General features: G+C 38.5%; 2 protein-coding genes and 1 pseudogene across 2 annotated transcripts; all 3 read left to right on the plus strand.

Annotated features, from left to right (window-relative positions):
- The first annotated feature begins 3,338 nt into the window (after positions 1 to 3,338).
- On the plus strand, positions 3,339 to 11,723 carry LOC141817303 (putative cellulose synthase A catalytic subunit 1 [UDP-forming]). The gene is made up of 14 exons (XM_074704983.1): positions 3,339 to 3,627; positions 4,824 to 5,019; positions 5,218 to 5,399; positions 6,225 to 6,309; positions 6,391 to 6,577; positions 7,135 to 7,401; positions 7,489 to 7,834; positions 7,915 to 8,052; positions 8,124 to 8,249; positions 8,358 to 8,570; positions 8,647 to 8,914; positions 9,780 to 9,976; positions 10,064 to 10,414; positions 10,848 to 11,723. Exons 1-14 carry the CDS (start codon positions 3,547 to 3,549, stop codon positions 11,433 to 11,435), a joined length of 3,225 nt encoding a protein of 1,074 aa, XP_074561084.1. The 5' UTR covers positions 3,339 to 3,546; the 3' UTR covers positions 11,436 to 11,723.
- Positions 11,724 to 14,276: 2,553 nt separating this feature from the next.
- Positions 14,277 to 16,846, plus strand: LOC141817304 (beta-glucuronosyltransferase GlcAT14B-like; annotated as a pseudogene).
- A 673-nt stretch (positions 16,847 to 17,519) lies between these two features.
- Positions 17,520 to 20,377, plus strand: LOC141817305 (DCC family protein At1g52590, chloroplastic). The gene is given in 7 exon segments (XM_074704984.1): positions 17,520 to 17,740; positions 17,743 to 17,903; positions 17,905 to 18,022; positions 18,111 to 18,168; positions 18,285 to 18,392; positions 19,958 to 20,050; positions 20,135 to 20,377. Coding segments are annotated over 7 exon segments (702 nt in total). The 5' UTR covers positions 17,520 to 17,664; the 3' UTR covers positions 20,223 to 20,377.
- Positions 20,378 to 20,744: the final 367 nt, after the last annotated feature.

The raw sequence follows: 20,744 nt of genomic DNA on the forward strand, positions 1-20,744 counted from the left end.
AGAGGACTTCGACCGCCTTCGCCAGTGTCACCAGCGCCTGGCCTCGCCTGCGCACAGGCTTCACTGGCGACGCCGACACCTTGCCGGTCACTGGGGCTTATTGCCCATGTCGTGCCAAGGAGGAAGGAGTCCGCCGCCGACATCAATCGCCGGATCCTTGCCTCCCGCCGACGCCAGACGCTGGTTCCATGCCAGCCTCGCCGGAATCAGGCGAACACATCGCTCGCCCTGCCGCGGACAGCGCGTGTGGGGCTCGTTGTAGCGACAACAGAAACCGGCAAACTCTAACAGGTAATAAATCTAATTCCATTTGCTCTGAACAGAAAATCATTTTCTCTGTTCTGTTCTTCGTCGTTGGAAGAACTCAACAAGTAAATTTCCATGCTCTGATACCAATGTTGAATAATACCTGTTGTAGCGTGCCTCGACTCCGGCTCCGGCGGCACTGCTTCTGTCGGAGGAGTGATCACAGTCGGAAAACTCTCACTATTTCCACAAACCAAATCCACAGCCGGCTGTTCTTTCGTTATCTCCGGCATAACACCTCTGGAACGAATCCAAAGAGCTTCTTATCTTGGACGCTAACACCACCAAGGTATGATCTCTCGCACACCTCTCACGCCTTCCTCTTCGGCAGCCTTCGTTTCACTCTTGGACGCAAACACCCAACAGAGCAGTGCCTCGTCTCTCAAAAGCACTCAGCTCCTCTGATCGCTGGCTTGTCTCCCTTTTATAGGGAGAGATCAGCATCCCACGGAGTGCAGATCGTGCACTTCGTGGGCAGCAACGTGAGGGACGTGCTGGTGGTGGGCAGTTCCGATGGGCAGTTCCGAAACTGCCTACAATTATAGTATCTATCGGTAGCTATTATAATGTATAGAAACTATTGAATAGATATTACAACATTGTTTCTTATTTTCAACGTTATTGTAGCAGCTACAATTAACTATTATAACATGTAAAAGTTATTATATAGCTGCTATAATGTGTAACACCTAGTACAATACCGTTGGTATTATAATAACTATTTAGTAATTTTTACAACTATATTAGAGTTATTTTGATTAATTTAAAGTGATTTTGATGAAGTTTAAATAATTTTGACTAAGTTGATAAAACTATTTTGATATAATAGTATTCATAGGATTTATGGTTCAAAGTTTTAGGGTTTAACTAGGTGTAGCAACTACTTGGTAGTTGCTACAATATAAAAAATTATCTATTTCATTTTAATTAAAATTATTATATATCAAATACTCTTTATCAATTGGATTAAGAATTGCTTGAACTTATCAAAATTACTTTAAGTTTGTCAAAAACACTTTAAAATAGTTATAACAACTATTTAGGTAGTTGCTATATAGTTGTAACTAAACTCTAAACTCTAAAATTTTAAATTCTAAATTTTAAAATTTGAACACTATTATATCAAAATATTCTTTATCAATTTCATTAAAATTATTTAAACTTCATCAAAATCATATTAAATTGATCAAAATTATTTTAAAATAGTTGTAGAAGTTACTTAGATAGTTGTTACACAATTGCAAAAGCTACTAAATACCTATTATGTACAATACTATAATAATATTGTATTATATGTTATACGTTGTAGCTGCTAAAATAATGCTAGTTAGAATAAGAGATATTCTTGGGATACAATATGATGGAGCATCCTTTTAATTTATTTTTGAAAAAGAGATATCTTTTGATGATTTACATAATTTAGGATTGTCTTTTGATTTTTGCCTGATAAAATATAATAATTTATTAAATTAAATAAATATGATTGAAGATGTATATTTAGTTTGTTAATGTTAATGATGAAAATAGATTGTTAACATATTTATCATAATTTTTTTGTCAACTATGTTGATTAACCAATTCAAAACTCTTAGAACAAATAAATAAGTTTATAACATTAAACTCATTAATCAACTAAAAAATCTCAAAAATCTAAAAATTTTATGCAATCTAAAAAACTTTGAATCAAGAACTCACAAATCAAGGTCAAACTAAAATCAAATTGGAAGAAAAAAAATCAAACAAAACCTAAACAATTATTTCAGTAACTTAGTTCATTTTAAATTTAACTTAACTCAATTATTATATCAAATAAATTTTACCAACTTAAAACAAACTTAGTTCGATTTTAACTCATATGACCCTAAATTTCCCTTCTAAATAAACAGTGGCATAGAAAAATGCAAATTCCCATGGATTCAAATTATTATTATTATTTAAAAATAATTCTCGTAATTAACGGAGAAAAACAGCCAAAGAATTATAAGCTGGTGCTTTCGAACAACGACAGCTCATCCTACGGTAACGCGGCACCGACGCAAAACACACCCCAACCCAACTAGCGCTTCGCCCCTCCACCGGCAGTAGCCGGTCACCCGAGCTCGCCACGACACTGACAGCCTGTGTACAGCCCCAAACGACGTCGACCGCTCAGCAGCTCCCATGCATCTGATGTTCCACATTCCACCCCACCATCGATCGGACGGCCTTCGCTTCGACGTTGATATTTTCTTTACGGCGTAATTGAGAAGTCGCTGTTGGGCGACCGGTAGCTCGTCGCTGTTATTCAATGACTAAATTAATTAAAATATTAAATCTTTTAATTTAAGGTAAAATTTCAATTAACTCCTATATTTTAGCAAATTTATAAAATACCGTCATAAGTTTGAAAGTATTAAAATATTATTAATATTAACATGATCTTTCTTAACATTTTAATTAGCACCCATTTACTCCACACATAATCACAATTTAAATAACACCTCTATTAAAACTCGTATCTTTCCTTAGCACATCTTTTATTTAAATTACACCAATTATTTACTCTACCTCTAATAAGATCTACCTTGATATGACCTTTTGTAAAATTTATTTTCTATGAATCTATTTAAAATCTATCCATCCTAAAATATAAATTAGAGCAAGAATTAAATAAAAAAATAACAAAAGTACGATTAATATGAAATAGATTAAAAGAATTTTTATACCTATATTTGTCTCTTTGCCAACTTAAATCTCATTTATAATGTATGATTTTTAGATATATTCATATATAATTTTTTATTTTTATTATTTTACTTGCATGGAGAAGGAGGTAAAGCTAGGGAATTCTTTCCTTATCATGCTCAAATAAAATTCAGCCAAATAAAAACAACCTTGAAAGTATTTGTTAAATTTATGAATTTAGAGGGTATGTTTAAAAAATAAATTATTAGGGGTAAAATGAAAAGTTCTAATTTAAGCTTGTAGGAATCCATATTAGTAATTAACTATGAAGCTTCCTTGTGCTGGTATTAATAGAGACAGGAAAGGAGAGGGGTAACTGGGTTCATTGTGTGGGAGATAGCATCAGGTGGTGATTGAGCCCTCAGCCGTCGTCGGTGGTGCTTCTTCAGCTCCGATCGGTAGCGGAATCTGCACCGATCTCCCCCTCTGTCTCCCTGTTTGTCCCTGATGTTTTTGTAGAAATTTGAGCAAGGAAGGCGGGTGAAAAGTTGGATCTTTGGGGAGATTGCGGGAGCAATGGAAGCCAATGCTGGGATGGTCGCAGGGTCGCACAAGAGGAATGAGTTCGTGATGATCCGCCACGAAGGCGATTCCGGAGTGGGTGTTCCTTTCTGTCGCTCTTGATTCTGATTCCTGGTCTCCAAGATCCGATATTTTACTTGTTTTCTTCGGGGTTTTTAGGGAACAAGTGACATTTTAGTCGTTTGGTGTGCCGGATCTAGCGGCGGACTGAAGTCGCCAGTGGGTTGACTTCAGGTTCATGGAGTGATAAAATGAATCCACCTGGAGTAGGGGAAATCGGACTGGTTGCGCTAACTTTTGGTGGCTAATTTTAGGAAAAATTAGAACTTTGAACCTATTTTGCTGTCAATATCTAATTTGGGATTTACGCTGACAAATTTCACTATGAAACTTAGATTGATGTTGATTAGCCTAAGTGTTTCACTATAGTTATTGGAAGAATTCATCCTGTAAGATCCTTTTCACAAAATGTGAGGGTTGAGAAAATTGTGTTTTAGTTTCTCGCTACGAACGTTGAATGTCTATCAGTAACTCTTGTTAAACTCATGTCATGTATCTGTTCTACTGGCTTATATCCCCGTTGATTCTTCTAATAGTTACTTCAAATAATCTAAGTTTATTATGTTATTCAAGATGCATGATTGAGGAAAGCTGGATCAAGACAGACCTTGAACAAATCCAGTATATTGCACTTTGCACTGATTCTTCCTCCTTATTTGCTTAACAAATTAGATCTCGTAGCAGCCTTTTTTATCTTCTAATAGTTTAGGTCTCATAATCTCCTTTGCTTTTTTGCCAGAGATGTCAATATTATGAAATTCAATTACTGCTTCTCTCTCCTTCTCTTGCGTAGATCTGTATGCTAGTTGTAGTGGCATCTGCTTGCCCTATATGCTTGTGAGCAATATTCTATTAAATCATTTATTTGGAAGTTCTAATATGTGAGCTTGGACTGCATATTATGGTTTGTGGGCTACATTTAGGTGTTTGATTTAATTATTCATTTTACTGAACTGAAATATTAGCTGATTGAACTTTAAACCATGAACATTCTTGAAATAGCTTCCCTTTTTTTTAGTTAAAGGAGAAAAACCCACCAATATTTTGAGGTAGCTTCTAATTCTGCTTTTTGTGTATCTCTCTTCATGTTCACAACGTTGAATCCTTACACATTATGAACTTCCTACTCACAACTGCTTCTTCCAACTGCATAAACTTTTTCATATTTCTAGTACCTTGTTCTTTACTCCTTGTCTTTGTCAACAATGCAGCCAAAGATGGCGAAGAACTTCAATGGTCAAGAATGTCAGATATGTGGTGATACAGTTGGGCTCTCAGCTACAGGGGATCTGTTTGTTGCTTGTAATGAGTGTGCCTTCCCAGTTTGCCGAGCTTGTTATGAGTATGAGAGGAAGGAAGGAAACAAGTCTTGTCCCCAATGCAAGACTCGGTACAAGAGACACAAAGGTAACCTTGATAGTTCTGATCTTGTTTATTTTGAAATGTTTGTTACATAGGCATGCTTAAGGGTAACATAAAAGTCTCACTAGTCTTTTTTGCTAATGAAATATTAGCAATCTGCCTTTTTGTTTTCTATGTAAAATTTGTTACTGGCACTGGATTACAGATCTAATCTGCCTCAGTGCTGATGATCATTCATTTCAGGTAGTCCTCGGGTTGAGGGAGATGAGGAAGAGGAAGATGTTGATGATCTGGATAATGAATTCAATTACAGGCATGGCAATCTCAAGGCAGGAAGCAAATGGCAGGGAGAAGATGTTGATTTATCTTCATCATCTAGACATGAACCTCAACACCGTATTCCGCGTTTGACCAGTGGGCAGCAGGTAGATCAAAAGAAATAATCTTGTATATATTATCCCTTTGGCATTCCTTCAATGTTTTAGATTGACAGAGTTGATGGATAAATATAGCGATTGCAAATCATTGTGTCTGTAACAACAAATAGGCTATTCAGATAAATTTGACAAACAGATCACAAAGACTGTTTTCATGGAAAGCAAAATGAGAGCCACGAAAGAGAGTGAAAGTGAGATCTATGTTAAAAAGATGCTATCTATTGTTTTCCGTGTCGATCTGTTTCCCCCTCTGTAGCCATGTTAAGTATTATTTTGTATTTGCAAACACCATTAGTACACTTTGGAGTCTCTTTTGAGCTACATAAGATGAGGAATCCTGCAAGGCAACTTGCAAAAATGTTTGTCTTGATCGCCTATATTTTTTCCCTTTGAATAAAGGCACACCTCATCTCAAGGAAACATAATCTTTGATATATTTGTAACCTTTGGAGATTGATTATATATTCCATCAATGGTCAATAACTTGAAACCTTTTTGTCTCTTCTTGTCTCTCATTCATTGTGCACTGATATTCATGGCTTCAGAATATCCTAAAACTTGTTTTCAGTCATTTCCTTGTGCTCATCATTTTGTGACCTTTCTGATCTGCAAATTCAGATAATTAGTGTACATTGATTTTTGTCACATCCAAAATATGTTTCACTTGGCTTGTTTAACAAAGATATATTTATAATTGCTATTCTCCTCTAATTCTTCACAATTGCAAAACCTATCTCCAAATATTGATAATAACATGATGATTCATTGTCAGTCAACCTTCTGCTTAATCTTACCATCATTACCAATTTCCAGATTTCTGGAGAATTACCTGATGCAACACCTGATCGTCAGTCTATTCGAAGTCCATCATCGGGATATGTGGATCCCAGCATGCCAGGTAATATATAATCCTATAATCATACGCAATGCTAAAGTTAACTAAATGGCTTGATTGTTATATGGGGTTTTTACTTTGCAGTTCCTGTAAGGATTGTGGATCCTTCAAAAGACTTGAACTCTTATGGACTTGGCAGTGTTGATTGGAAAGAAAGAGTTGAAGGTTGGAAGCTCAAGCAGGACAAAAACATGTTGCAAATGACTAACAAATACAATGATGGAAAAGGAGATATGGAAGGAACTGGTTCAAATGGTGAAGATCTGCAAATGTAAGGACTTGCATTTATCCACTTGTGCCTCATTCTTTTATTTTCAGGTCCTAAATGTGTTATTTTTATGTAAGCTATAATTCTAGAGTTGCATTCTTTTCCTTCCAAAGGACTAGAATTCAGGATTTGCATTTCCCTATTATGGCTCAGTTTTTTTTTTCATTTTCCAATTCCTTGAGGGCGTGTTTCCTATGGAGGAAAGAAAACGGGGCAGAAATAAATTGATGGATAAAATTTTCCCAGCTACACTTTCCCTCTGTTTCCTTTGGCAAAAAAACTGAAGTGAATGAAAAGGTTGGGGAAATCTTTGCGTAGTTTCCTTTGTTCTCTTCCATCTGAATTTGGTAGTAAATTCACTTTCATGTGCAATAGAACTCAACTCTGAGCTTAATTTTTTTTTAAAAAAATCTTTTTAAATATATTTTGAGTTATTTTTGGATGAAAAATATTTCACGATCTTTTAAAGTTTTTCCTGCTCTCTTTCATTCCCTAGCTAGTTCCTTCCTAAATGTTGAAATTCTTATATAACTAATACGCCGAGTGTTGCTTTCTTGTAGGGCTGATGATGCTCGTCTACCTCTGAGCCGCATAGTGCCAATTCCTTCTAACCAACTAAACCTCTATCGTGTGGTCATCATACTTCGACTTATCATTTTATGTTTCTTCTTCCAATATCGTGTAACTCATCCAGTTCATGATGCTTATCCTCTGTGGCTAACCTCGGTCATTTGTGAGATTTGGTTTGCTTTGTCATGGCTTCTCGATCAATTTCCAAAATGGTATCCGATCAATCGTGAGACTTACCTTGAGAGGCTTGCATTGAGGTTAGTTTTTAGTTCAATAACTTACATGATATTCTACCCATTTGTTCTATAACTTACATTCTTCTTTCTTAAAACACACACTTGTAGGTATGATAGAGAAGGTGAACTGTCACAGCTAGCCCCTATTGATGTGTTTGTCAGTACAGTCGATCCTCTGAAAGAACCTCCTCTTGTAACTGCCAACACAGTTTTGTCTATTCTCGCTGTGGATTACCCTGTTGACAAAGTTTCATGCTATGTTTCTGACGATGGTTCGGCGATGCTTACTTTTGAAGCCCTATCAGAGACCGCTGAATTTGCAAGGAAGTGGGTACCTTTTTGCAAAAAGCATAATATTGAACCCAGGGCCCCAGAGTTTTATTTTGCCCAAAAGATAGATTACCTGAAAGACAAAATCCAACCTTCTTTTGTTAAAGAACGGAGAGCAATGAAGGTAAGAATGTGAAATAGTTGCTTATATCCTCTGGGCTAATGGCTATTAGATGTATTGATACATGAGCTATTTCATTTCAGAGAGAATATGAGGAGTATAAGGTTCGCATAAATGCTCTTGTTGCCAAAGCACAGAAAACTCCAGAGGAAGGTTGGACAATGCAAGATGGAACTCCTTGGCCTGGAAATAATCCAAGGGATCATCCTGGCATGATACAGGTTCATTTTTTTCACTGTAGGTTCTACTGTTCTACAACTGCTTCTTTATATGACTTGTTGGTCAAATACAGGTCTTTCTAGGACACAGCGGAGGGCTTGATACTGATGGCAACGAACTACCTCGGCTTGTATATGTTTCCCGTGAGAAGAGACCAGGTTTCCAGCACCATAAAAAAGCCGGTGCAATGAATGCCTTGGTTTGTATCCTTTGTCTTATGCTTGTATACTTGTTATATATTCTGTGTTTATCACCTACATGGATGTTGATTCTTGGTTCAACCTCTATTTTTGTTTTTTCTGTTTAGATCCGGGTATCTGCTGTCTTAACCAATGGTGCCTACCTTCTGAACGTGGATTGTGATCACTACTTCAACAATAGCAAAGCTCTTCGGGAAGCAATGTGCTTTATGATGGATCCTGCTCTTGGAAGGAAGACGTGCTACGTACAATTTCCTCAACGGTTCGATGGCATTGACTTACACGATCGATATGCCAATCGCAATATTGTGTTTTTCGATGTGAGATATATAACAATAATACAAATGCACTTTTGTAGCAAAAAAGATTTCTCTTATTTATTATGATATTTCACAGATCAACTTGAAAGGTTTAGATGGCATCCAAGGTCCTGTCTATGTGGGAACAGGATGTTGTTTCAACAGGCAGGCTTTGTATGGCTATGATCCTGTATTGACTGAGGCTGATCTAGAGCCAAACATTGTGTTCAAGAGTTGTTGTGGTTCAAGAAAGAAACGAAAGGGTGGGGATAAGAGCTATATTGATAGCAAGAAAAGAGCTATGAAGAGAACTGAATCTTCGGTTCCCATCTTCAATATGGAAGATGTGGAAGAAGGCATAGAAGGTAGTAAATGATTTATCCTTTTTTCTGTGTTTTGGTTCATAATCAAAGAACTAGTAAACAAGCTAGCATGTATAATCAAAATTTCAGAATTAGATTGAGAGACATGCAAGCATAAAGTATAGGACGAGGGCAAGAACATCTGTTGCATAGCAAGATCCTACTTTTTGATCTTGGAATAGGATTCAGACATATACATTTCTATACAAAGTTTACTTTCATGGCATTTTTGGATTTATTACCTTTTTCCTATCGTGCATCAGACATTTAGCTACCCCTCTTCTCTCCTTTTTGTCTGTCAACCCACTTTGCCTTGTTTACTATAGCAGTAGTTTTTCTTATGTATATATATATTTTCTTTTAAATTCATTAGGAGCATATTATTCTATGATAACAATGTCTCTATGTTGGAGGTCCTGATATTTGTGTATTTGCACATCACTACTGAACACATCCTTCTATATATTCCGTTTTACTCAAAAAATAACTCATTTTGATTAGACTTAAGGCAAATATTATTGCTTTGATCTTTTTAAAAGTTCATGCATATGGAGTGTTGTTTGTTTTTTGTCAATTTAGATTCTCTCTTTCTTGATATGGTATTTTCCATTTATATCTAGTATGCATAGGTTGTTTACCAGACACAAGCATGATTATTGTGTCCCTGAGGGACACAATATACGTACTTTAATTTGCATGAGATTCTGTTAATCCAAGATATCCTGTTCTATGGTCTAATCCTGGCTTGTTATCGGCTTTCTTCATTGTCTCCATTTTCTACGTTATGAAATTTGAGCCATCTTCTTTGTTTGCATCTTTAAGGTTACATTATGAAACTTGAGATTTCTTCCTTGTTTGCATCTTTAAGGTTATGAGGATGAGAGGTCACTGCTTATGTCCCAGAGGAATTTGGAAAAGCGATTTGGTCAGTCACCAATTTTCATTGCTTCCACCTTTATGGAGCAAGGAGGCATACCACCATCCACTGATCCGGCATCTCTTCTGAAGGAAGCCATACATGTTATTAGCTGTGGCTATGAAGACAAAACCGAATGGGGAAAAGAGGTCAGTTTATGACACTCCATTGCCTTGCTTTATTTAGTTCTCTGTTAAAAAGAAATTGCTAAATTGCGCTAGTGCACATGCATTCAGATTGGCTGGATATACGGCTCAGTTACAGAGGATATTCTTACTGGGTTTAAGATGCATGCTCGTGGGTGGATTTCCATATACTGTATGCCACCTCGTCCCGCATTTAAGGGTTCTGCTCCAATCAATCTTTCTGATCGCCTTAACCAAGTGCTGCGGTGGGCCTTGGGATCAGTGGAGATTCTGCTCAGTAGGCATTGCCCTATATGGTACGGTTACAGTGGAAGATTGAAGCTTTTGGAAAGGCTGGCATACATCAATACCATAGTTTATCCAATCACTTCTATCCCACTGATCGCCTACTGTGTTCTTCCTGCCATTTGCCTTCTGACAGGAAAATTTATTATTCCTGAGGTCAGCTCTTTGCTTAAAGCCTTATATGATCTCTCTTTTGATTCCACGCGCAAGCATTGTTATTTTTTTTTTTAGGAATTTTCATTTAGAACTATAAAAAAGCAAATTATTGCCAGCAAAATTATTTCCTCTGCTATGTATATTGTCTTAGCAAATTCTATATTATGGTTTATGTAGAAGTATTTCTTGTTTGAAACCTTATGCCTTATTTTGTTTATACAACTTTAGCAGAGCTAGCAGTTAGTGCCATTTTGGCATTTTAGGTTGATACTTAACAAACATCAACCTCTCAATAGTTCAGTCTCGGATTAAAATTAGTAGTAGATTTTCCTGAATCTCTTGCAAAAATTTTCCAGTTATATTTTCTTAATTTTAATTATTCTCTTTTGTATTACTGAGCTCTTTTTGTTTTGATCCTTCTTGACTTCCACAGATCAGCAATTATGCAGGCATGTGGTTCATTCTGCTCTTCATTTCTATTTTTGCTACGGGTATTCTTGAGCTCAGGTGGAGTGGTGTCGGCATTGAGGACTGGTGGAGAAATGAGCAGTTCTGGGTCATTGGTGGCACATCTGCCCATTTATTTGCTGTCTTCCAGGGTTTGCTCAAGGTGTTGGCAGGCATAGACACAAGCTTTACTGTTACATCAAAGTCCTCTGATGATGATGGAGATTTCGCTGAACTCTACGTCTTCAAGTGGACAAGCCTTCTCATCCCCCCAACCACTGTCTTGGTCATCAACATGGTAGGGATTGTTGCCGGCGTATCTTACGCGGTCAACAGCGGCTACCAATCCTGGGGCCCCTTGTTTGGAAGGCTTTTCTTCGCGTTCTGGGTGATTGCTCATCTGTATCCTTTCCTCAAGGGTCTCATGGGGCGGCAGAACAGAACCCCCACCATTGTTATTGTCTGGTCCATTCTGCTTGCTTCCATCTTCTCGTTGCTGTGGGTTCATATTGATCCATTCACTTCTCCCACACAAAAGGCTGTTCAAATGGGACAGTGTGGTGTTAATTGCTGATGATCTTCCTTTCCTCTCAAGTTCAAATATTGTTTCTTCTCATTTGGGGAGTAAGGATCTACATGTTGGGAGATTGCCGGCTCTAGATGTTCAGTTATTTATGTCTATTTATTCTCAGTATAGATTGCTTGATTACTGTATTGTTGAAGGCTCATGTTGCAGTAATCTTTAAGGTTCCACTTCTACTTTTATTTCTCTTTTTTGTGTAGATGGCAAAGTTTTATGTATATGAACAAGGACACTGTACAATGTGTTTCTGTGACTAGTATCATTCCATTTGTTGCTGAACGACTGTTGTGCTGGTGCTTGTCTGCTGCTTTTTTTTTTTACTTCAATATTCCAACGTTTGTATTTTAGACATGTTGTTTGCTACTTTGCTCTACACTAAAGATTTATGAAGAAGCCAAGAAGTTTGCTTATCAAACATGTGTCAGAGTTGTCGTTGCCTATGGCGGAGCTTCCAATCTCTCATCAGGTACATTGTTTTGGAGATATCCTTAATTGTTATTATCGTACTGTATCTCGCAAACACTAATCTTCAGCATAAAACGGCTCGTATTTAAAAAAAAAATGAAAACGTGCGTTGTTTAATCTTTCTTTGATTTTGGTGGCGTTCCTGTGAGATTAAGAGCTGCGTTCTTTAGAGCGAGGTGTCGAAATCTTAGTCGCAACACCCTGGGCGTTTGTTGGATCTGTTAGAGAGGACTAGAATTTCTCTTCGCGACATCAAATATTTGGCATTTGATGAAGCAGATCAGGTTGGATAGTGGGTTTTGAGCCACAGATCAGGAGAATAGTGGAGCAGATGGACATGCCTCCTCCGACTAGAAGACAAATAATGCTCTTTAGTGCGACCTTTCCCCAGGAGATTCAGGTTTGTGTTTTAATCACTCAGTAATTCCTTACCGTGGATATTTTGTTGCATGGATAGTAGTATAAATCTAGCCTGCATTTTCAAAGGACTGGTAGATGCTTGGAATGGATCATTCATTTCGCTCATACTTGGCCAAAAAAAAAAAAGTCTCAAACTTCCATTGGTGAAAATTTTTTAGAAGCTTAAATGACAAGATCATGTCTATCGTGTTTTTCTAAACCCTGTACATGTCTTCTTGGTTTTAGATTACTGTTTGTTATTTCGTAATTTGACTGATAATTCACTTTTGTAGTGTTGCCTTCAGATTTCCTGTCCAACAACATTTTTTTTTTGTCAGTGGGAAGGATCTAGCACAGGTTTGATTGCTCAAAGAGTTGAATATGTAACCTGATATGAAGAAAAGTGATTACTTAATGAATCTCCTCTAGGCACAAGGAGAATTTGGAAATTATAGGAAGTTAAATTGATTGAGTCCTGTTAACCATTGTACTACTTTTTTCTTTCACCTTTTATTTTTAATAAAAGATATTCGGTGTTTCAGCATGGGTTTGTGAAGATACTCTTTGTTCTTGTAGCATGATTTGACCTTAGTATTTGTGGAAACTAGAAGAGCAACTGATAACTTGGAGAGGTGGTTGTGAAGATGGTTTTCATGCAACATCTATTCATGGTGATAGAACTCAACCAGTAAGTTGAAGATTCTTTTCATTGTGAATTCCATTTTTTTGCAGGCAGGATATATTTTTCCCCCTTGTCTTTTTTATTTTATTAGATTTCCATTGCTCTCTTGCTTTTCTCACTGTGTTGCATATTCTGCTTCTTGATTGAGGAACGAATCACAATATATTGTTTAGAATTTTACTATACTTTATTAGCCAGAAAGGTCTGCCAAGCTATTTTCTTTCAGTGACATGAATGTATAACTTTTTTCTGTCTTACTTGCTATTTTATCATACTATGCATTGAGGCTGCTTGTTTATTGATTTAGAAACATGTTATGTAATTCCTTCTTTTTTATTATTCCACATTTATTTGCTCTCAGATAACTTATTTATATGTTCACTAATAGAAAGGAAAATTCATAGAAGTTGTCATAATAATCCTGGAATCTTAAACAAACTTGGGTGTCTATGAATATTATGATGAATATCAGCAGTAAACAAGTGCCTTCAAGCTTTTGCGCATTGGACTTACGAGGAGTTTCTTCCAACCTCTTTGGAACTTGTAAATGCTTTCACTCTTCATGCACAAGTCGATGAGAGCACCTGTAACACAGGCATTCGTATCGCGACCCAACTTGAGGATGCGATTGTGGCAGCTCTGTACATAAGTCAACGAAACCATTTCAGTTGCACTAATCACACTCAAGATGCTACCAAATGTCTACTGATTTGGTATGCAATATAAGATCAAGGAGGAAGATACCTCAATATCTACTTCACATTGCTCATTTCGAGCATATCCGGAAACTAAAGCTTTCCGTGACATGATTTCCCTACGAGGCATCATGTCAAACACAATTCCTCGCATCGTCCATGGATTTCAACTTAGCATATATGGTTATGAGACTGTTGGAAACGTTCACCTCCTTGAAGATTACAAGCTCGAAATTGACTCCTTGAATCATTTGCCTTTTTCCCAGCAGCTGTTCGTTAAGAGAAAAATTAGTGCGATTGATGGTGTCCTTCACTCGCTCGGGCTCCTCCTCTCCTTCTTCCTCCGAAGTAATGATGTCGTCGGTCCTTCGGTGTGTGCACTCCTTGTGTCCTGTGGATCAAAGCTCGTCAACTGGGGGCTGACATTGCCGACGTGATTCTAATTGTCAAGTCAGTGATGTGCTGAGGTGAGAAACTCACATACACGCGCGAGAGGGCGAAAGAGCTCGAAGAAGATAGAGAGTTGCTTTCGCGTGTGAGAAGAAAATCATACTTTCATTTACCTTTGTGGAACCTTATATAGCCGCAGAGATGGCGGGTTACGTGGATGACCGCACAAGTGAAGCGCTATCCACTAGCCAATCGTATGAGTGGGCTGATGCTCTAGCGGCACCAGCTGTTGGTCCGTACTCCTAACTCTGTCTGGTTGTTAGACTGACGTCGCTTTCCAGGTAGGCAACCTTGTTGGGGTCGATTTTGCATCAGGAATTGTCGGAGGTTAAGGTCAGAAAGAGCCCGCATAACTAGATTCTTCATTGTCCCGGAACCACTGTGGCCATGTGTGTAATAGAAGTCGGTGCTGGTGAGACTTTGTTGTTATGGAGGGTGCCGGCGTAGCGTATAGGGTCGTGAAAGGGTGACGACTTGATTGAGTCTACCTGGGCTGCATCACATGTCCTCCGTTTAAGTTGGACTGAGGAGTGAAGTCGAATGAAGTCTGATAAATTAATGGAATAGGAGATTGTTAGTGAAAGGGTGGAGTGATCTACCTGTCCAGGAATTCCCTAAGGTGCAATGCATCCCTCAAACCATGCAGTTGGGAAGAGACGGATCTCTCCCCGACCCGAGAGAGGAGCTCGATACCGTAGCTATGAGGATATTAGTCTGAATGCTCCTATTTTCTCCTCCACAGATATAACTAAAGTATCTTTCTCAATGCATAAGTTGTGCTTGGAAAATGGTGTAAACACTCGATATGTATTAGAGTTTCATATTATGATCAGAACGATACAATTTCAGTACTATATTGTATCATGCCGATATGGTTTTGATATTTTTTTAAATATAAAATATTTCGGACAAAACGAGCGAAATTTATCGTTCCGCCCACCGCCCCTTCGGTGGCCTACGGTGCCGGTGACGGGGCGGTGGGCGGAACGATAAATTTCACTCGTTTTGTCCGGTACAGAACAAAGTTTTAAACTATGATTCTAGATTTATCTAGTAGGCGAACCAATAGGAAAGATCGTCTATCTCTAGGATTAGTGGGGCGAAGTTCAGACATCTAGATTATATATATAAAAAAAGAGCTTCCTTAACACTTGTATCTTGATATTTTGTAACTTGCTTATTTTACTTTGTCAAGTGAGGAATGAGATGATTAAAAAAACTTCTGCGTGTGATTTTTTAAAATTATTTGGTTCACCTCATTCTTTTTATTTAATATTTTCTTCATTGTTCATGAGATAGTGTTACGTATGGTTTCTGTTCGCTTTTTAATGTCCAACTCATCGCTATTTCCCCCTTTCTCCTTGATGATCTGCTCTATACGCTGCCATCTTTACCGCGACATCTAAACTTTATTAAGCACACTTGCAACATTGGATGGAAAGAGCATGTAAAATATCTAAAGTTTAATGAACTAATTTCACTCGATCCTCTTGGTTATGTTTTATGCTATGCCATATTTCTAACATGGCACACTTTTGCAGGAACCAGAGGGCCAAGCCAATAATTGTAGATCCTGGGCTTATACTCTCCAGAAGTCAGATGTGTTTTCGATTTCTGAGAAAAGAAGCCTACCTCCTGCATTCAAGCTTTTCACAGGTAACCTTCTTTTCTTGGTTGAGTTCCTCCGATGCAAATTGCTTTATTCTAGTGTGCTCCAAATTTTGACAATTACATTTGTTGAAACATATAACAACGCTTTGTTGAATTTTCATTTTTCGGAACAAGGAAAGCACAAGGAGAGTCCACCAGCATTACAGTAGATGGGACTACTATCTTGCTTTAACTAGTTCTAATACTTTTATGCAGAACCATTTATAAGCTAGCAGAAAAAGAATGGCAAATTTATGAGCGCATTGACATGGCTACCATACTGTAGTGCATGAGAGTCTTGTTAATGCAATCTGGAGCCACAACTCATCTATCATGACTCATGCACGCTGCTATAAAGAGAAATTTAAATATGGGCTAAACTGGCATTCATTACTCAATTTAAATATGGGCTAAAGTAACCCTTTGTTCTGCTATTTGTATGAAGATCTAAATGATGTATTCATACAAACAAAACCGCTATTTTAGTTCAGATATGCTAAAAGTTTGTGTTTATGATGATTATATTGTTTTATATATTATATATTTTTTGAGTTCTAGGTTCTGCTGGGATGATGCTTTTTCGTCAGTTCATTGAATACTGCATATTGGGACAACCTTCCACGCACAATCCTAATGTATAATGCTAATTTTTCTCCTCTCCCGAGGTTATTTCCACACCGTCATCTGCAATGTTCCAGAGTTTCGCAACACCACGGTCAATCATGATCTCCATCATTTCTTGGGATAACCCTCCAAAGCAGCAGCCTCACTTTGTACCCTCGGTGACTTTGCAAGAATGGTAAATAGCAATGCGCCTTTTGCAAAGAAGTTTGGTAGAGATGAACTAGTACTCAACATGATCGACAAGCAGCTTTTGGGTCGTAATCCTGATGGGTTTCCCTAGTGCATGGCTTGACGGAACGATCTCAAAAGACAGTGATTCACACTACTATGCGAAAGGTCTCAATGACCTTAAGCCTGGCTTGTGCGCCAGCAGGCTTAAACGCCTGATTACAGGTTTGCTTTCAGCAGAGGGCTTTGCCCGTAGCCATTGCATTTGATTGGATGTTTTAGTTTTTGTGTAGATCAATTTAGTTTGAAGTCTGAGGGTTTTGCGCTACTGGATGCACTTCTCAAGATGTGGCTTTTGATAAACAAATTGAGTATGCACAAATCTTTCTTTGATGCAATCTTTAGAACATGGAATTTTGTAAGGTTCCTGTTGAATTCAGAATCCTGGTTCTTACACCTTACTTTGTAGGGGAATTTGTCATCATCGGCTTATGCCAGTTTGTGCATGCGAAAGAAATGTACGTAGTAGACAATCTTTTATTTTCACCATTTTTTTTACTTGCTCATGGTGGAACCTATTGTAAAGGACCGTTGGCCGTTGCCGTCGGATTCCATGGCGTCGAAGCTTCCTTGGTGGTCGCTCTCAATTGCCTCGGCTCACTGTTCCTCCTGCCCGGTCTTGCCGGGCGTCGCCTCCGCAATCGGATAGCAGACATCGTAATGCCCCTCTTCCTTAGCCTCCTTCGCCAACTTCTGACCATCGTGGGGAACATCGGCGACTAGCCGCCCTTGGCGCTCTCCAAGAACAGAGTGTTGTTATTCATCCCGCAGGCGCGTTCTTCTCCATGCCCTTCACGAGGAAGCGTGTCCAAAATATGGAGACGGTGGCGTTTCGGCGGCGGAACACCCACGGCCGGAACTTGTCCTCACCGTCGCGGCCGACGAGCTCGGGTTCTTCCGGGTGGCGAGGATGCAGAGGAGAGACTCCAGCTGGTTGCCGGCCAGGGAGTCGCCCACGAGGCGAGGTGCTTGTGGTTAAACCCTAAAACCCTAACATTATCACATCCGCGTCAGGAGACCAGAAATAATGTACCTAAATTGTGGCTCAGCCGACGCCAACGTACCCAATTTTCTACCACGGCAATTGGCAAATGCTCAAAGGAGCCAAGGGAAAGATCAAATCACCAATCCTTCTCTATTGGCACTGCAAGCCAAGATCTTGCCTTCTACAGTTCTCACAGCGGCATGACGCTCGTCCTTCCCGTCGCGCTCGGCTCTCTACCCATCGGCGCAACCCCAGTAAGGTTCAGGCAAACCCAAGCGCCGAGTAGCTGCACTTGGGATCCAGTCTCTGCCTTCCTCCTCCTCCGCCTCCGTCGACTGGGTGAAGGTCACCGACGCCGAGTTCTTCCAAACCGACTCCAGGCCGATCATGCTCTTCGACGGTAACGCCTGCCGCGTCCTCTTCCTTTTCCTTCTTCTCCAATTGAATTCCTGCCCTAATCAACCTCTGTGGTGTGCCGGTGGCCGCAGGCGTGTGCAATTTGTGCAACGGTGGAGTCAGATTTGTGCGCGACAACGATCGCAACAGGTCTCATGTTCCTTCCCGTTTTCTTCTTCGTGTTCCCCCTTTGCTCAAATAGTAATTTTATCGGGTAGCCGGTCGTCTAGTACATTTTTTTTCATCGAACTATTTCTTCTATGCAGAATGATTAGGTACGAGGCGCTTCAGAGTGAATCCGGCAGGAAACTTCTGCAGAGATGCGGGAGATCACCCGACGATATTTCCAGTGTAGTACTTGTCGAAAAAGACAGGTAATACCGTTCTCAGTTTCTGTGTTATCATCATGTTGTTTTTTTTATATGTAAGTTATCTCCAATTGTCTCATTTTTGGATAAAAGTGAACACTGCCATGACCTTTGATGGCCTTCGTCAGCTAAAATAAGCTGATATCATCAATTTGAATTTGTTGGGTTATTGAGATTAACATTATCATAAGGAATAGTATGACCCCAATAAGAGTGTTGTAATCTGCTGATGCGAATCACCCACCAAAAGCCACGCAGTGAAACAATGTCTTCCACAGGGAAGGCAATACCCCAAACATCTTGTGTAACATTGACGACAACCTCCTTGACAAGCATAAACAACCATAAATAATCACAAGAGTAATATAAAATGATTTGTCCTGAACTTACATCAATTCATAGAGTATCCAAGCCAATCATAGTTACCTAGACGAGCCTTGCTTTCATTCTATTGTAATGCTCTTATCTGTACATGACTCCTCTCTCAACACCGTTTGAGGAATAAAAGCAAAACTTCACCTCATGTTTGAGGATTCAATCCTTATCATCCCAATAGTTGTTGCATGCATTTTGAACAATTGTTGCATCTATCTGAAGGCATCATCCCAATTTTGGCACCAAAAAAAAACAAATTGTAAACTTCATAGCCCCCACTCACTCTTCCCTTCTAAGAGATTTGCACAGGGCTATAAACAAGACAAGCTTTGTGGTGTTCAAGCTTGTTTGATAAGGTAACTGAGCCAAGCTAAGTCGAGCCTAAAATGAACCAAGCCGTTGAAATGATTGTTCAAGCTTGGCTTGAGCTTGGTTCGTTTTTTTTTTTATGAGATTGAAGCTTGGTTCGTTTAAATGTTATCGAGTTCTCAGTTCAAGCTTATTGATTGTTTGAAAAGTTTATAATTTTAAGCTTGTTTGATTGATTATTAAACTTGATAATACAAGTTTGTTTATTCATTTTAAAAGTTTATTTATTTATTTATCATGTTAATGAGAGTTTTATTAATGAACATAGTTCACAAGCTTTGTTCATGAATATTGTTCACAAACAGTTCACAATCCTTGTTCATGAATATTAAGGAGTTAAATATATATGTGTTCAAGCATGTTTATTTTAGTTTAATGAGCTGTTCAAGCTTGTTCATTTAATTGACTTTATGTATATCGAATGAACATAAACAAGCTCTTACCAAATCGAACACCAAGCTTGTTAATGAACATTTAATTCATTTACATTCACATTAAAGAAGGTTCAAAGGCATTTTCTCTTCCAACAAGGGTCGACTTATCTACCAATCTAATTTCCACCAGAAAAATGCTTTGCATGAAGCCTCCCTTGCAGTTATGATTGGTGAGTCTTAATAGCACAATGTTCGAGCCAACCCAGCAGAAGTTACCATCCTTCACATTCTAATTTGTAAGAGTACTATATTTAAATACTCCTGTGGATCAGGACATTATGTGAACTTGGTTGTTTGTATACATGTCCTTGTCTTAAGGGGTCATATAGGGGGCACAGTGAGAGCATAGAACTTTCAGTAACGAAGTTTCTACTTTCTGTTGTGTTATTCTAGGTCTTCTATAAAGTCAGAAGCTGTCCTCAGGATTATGGAGTTTCTTGGCCTCCCGTTTCCTCAATTCGCTTTCTTCTTGAAGATTGCCCCACTGTAAGTCTCAATTATCCTATGTGGATGGTAGGCTCAACTGTTATGTCTTGGTCTCACTGAAATGTTTGTGCTAAAATTTCATAGGTTTGTGAGGGATTTTGCTTATGACATAGTTGCGAACAACCGCTATGCATTTTTTGGCCGCTCAGAAACAGATTCATGTGAGATATAGGAGATTGCTATGCTTGCACACAAGTTTCCATAGATGCTTCATTGCTCATAGAAAGTGTATCGCTCTTGTATAAACTCGTATTTTACAACTCCATTATGTAACCTATGCAGGCCCTTTCACGATTTTACTAACTAGGTTATCAATAAAATCATTCCTTTGCCTGTGATTAACTCCTGGACTGAGTGTTTATAGATTCTCTGTTATGACCGTTCATTATGGTTAAGTCTATTCTCTAATCTACTGTTGTACTTGTGATCAGAGAATCCATCGAAAGTAGAGTTGGATCAATTAATAATTACAAGTAGAAAAAAAGGAGACGAGGAGAAGACAGGAAGATGCCCCTCTCTCTCTGAGAGAGTAACATCAATCCTGGAAGCACATACTTCCAACTCATTCAATCTTGTGATATGAATGAATCGTTCATAAGTGAAAGAAATTCCACCCAAATTTGAAAATATATCTGAGGTAGGCTGTTGTCTGACTTGCCAAAATTACTTTGCAGGTCAGTTCTTTTTATCTGAA

The sequence above is a fragment of the Curcuma longa genome, unplaced genomic scaffold (assembly GCF_044706935.1).
Source record: "Curcuma longa cultivar G26 ecotype Majalengka, Jawa Barat unplaced genomic scaffold, ITB_CL_G26_1.1 contig_19990, whole genome shotgun sequence".
Lineage (NCBI taxonomy): Eukaryota > Viridiplantae > Streptophyta > Magnoliopsida > Zingiberales > Zingiberaceae > Curcuma > Curcuma longa.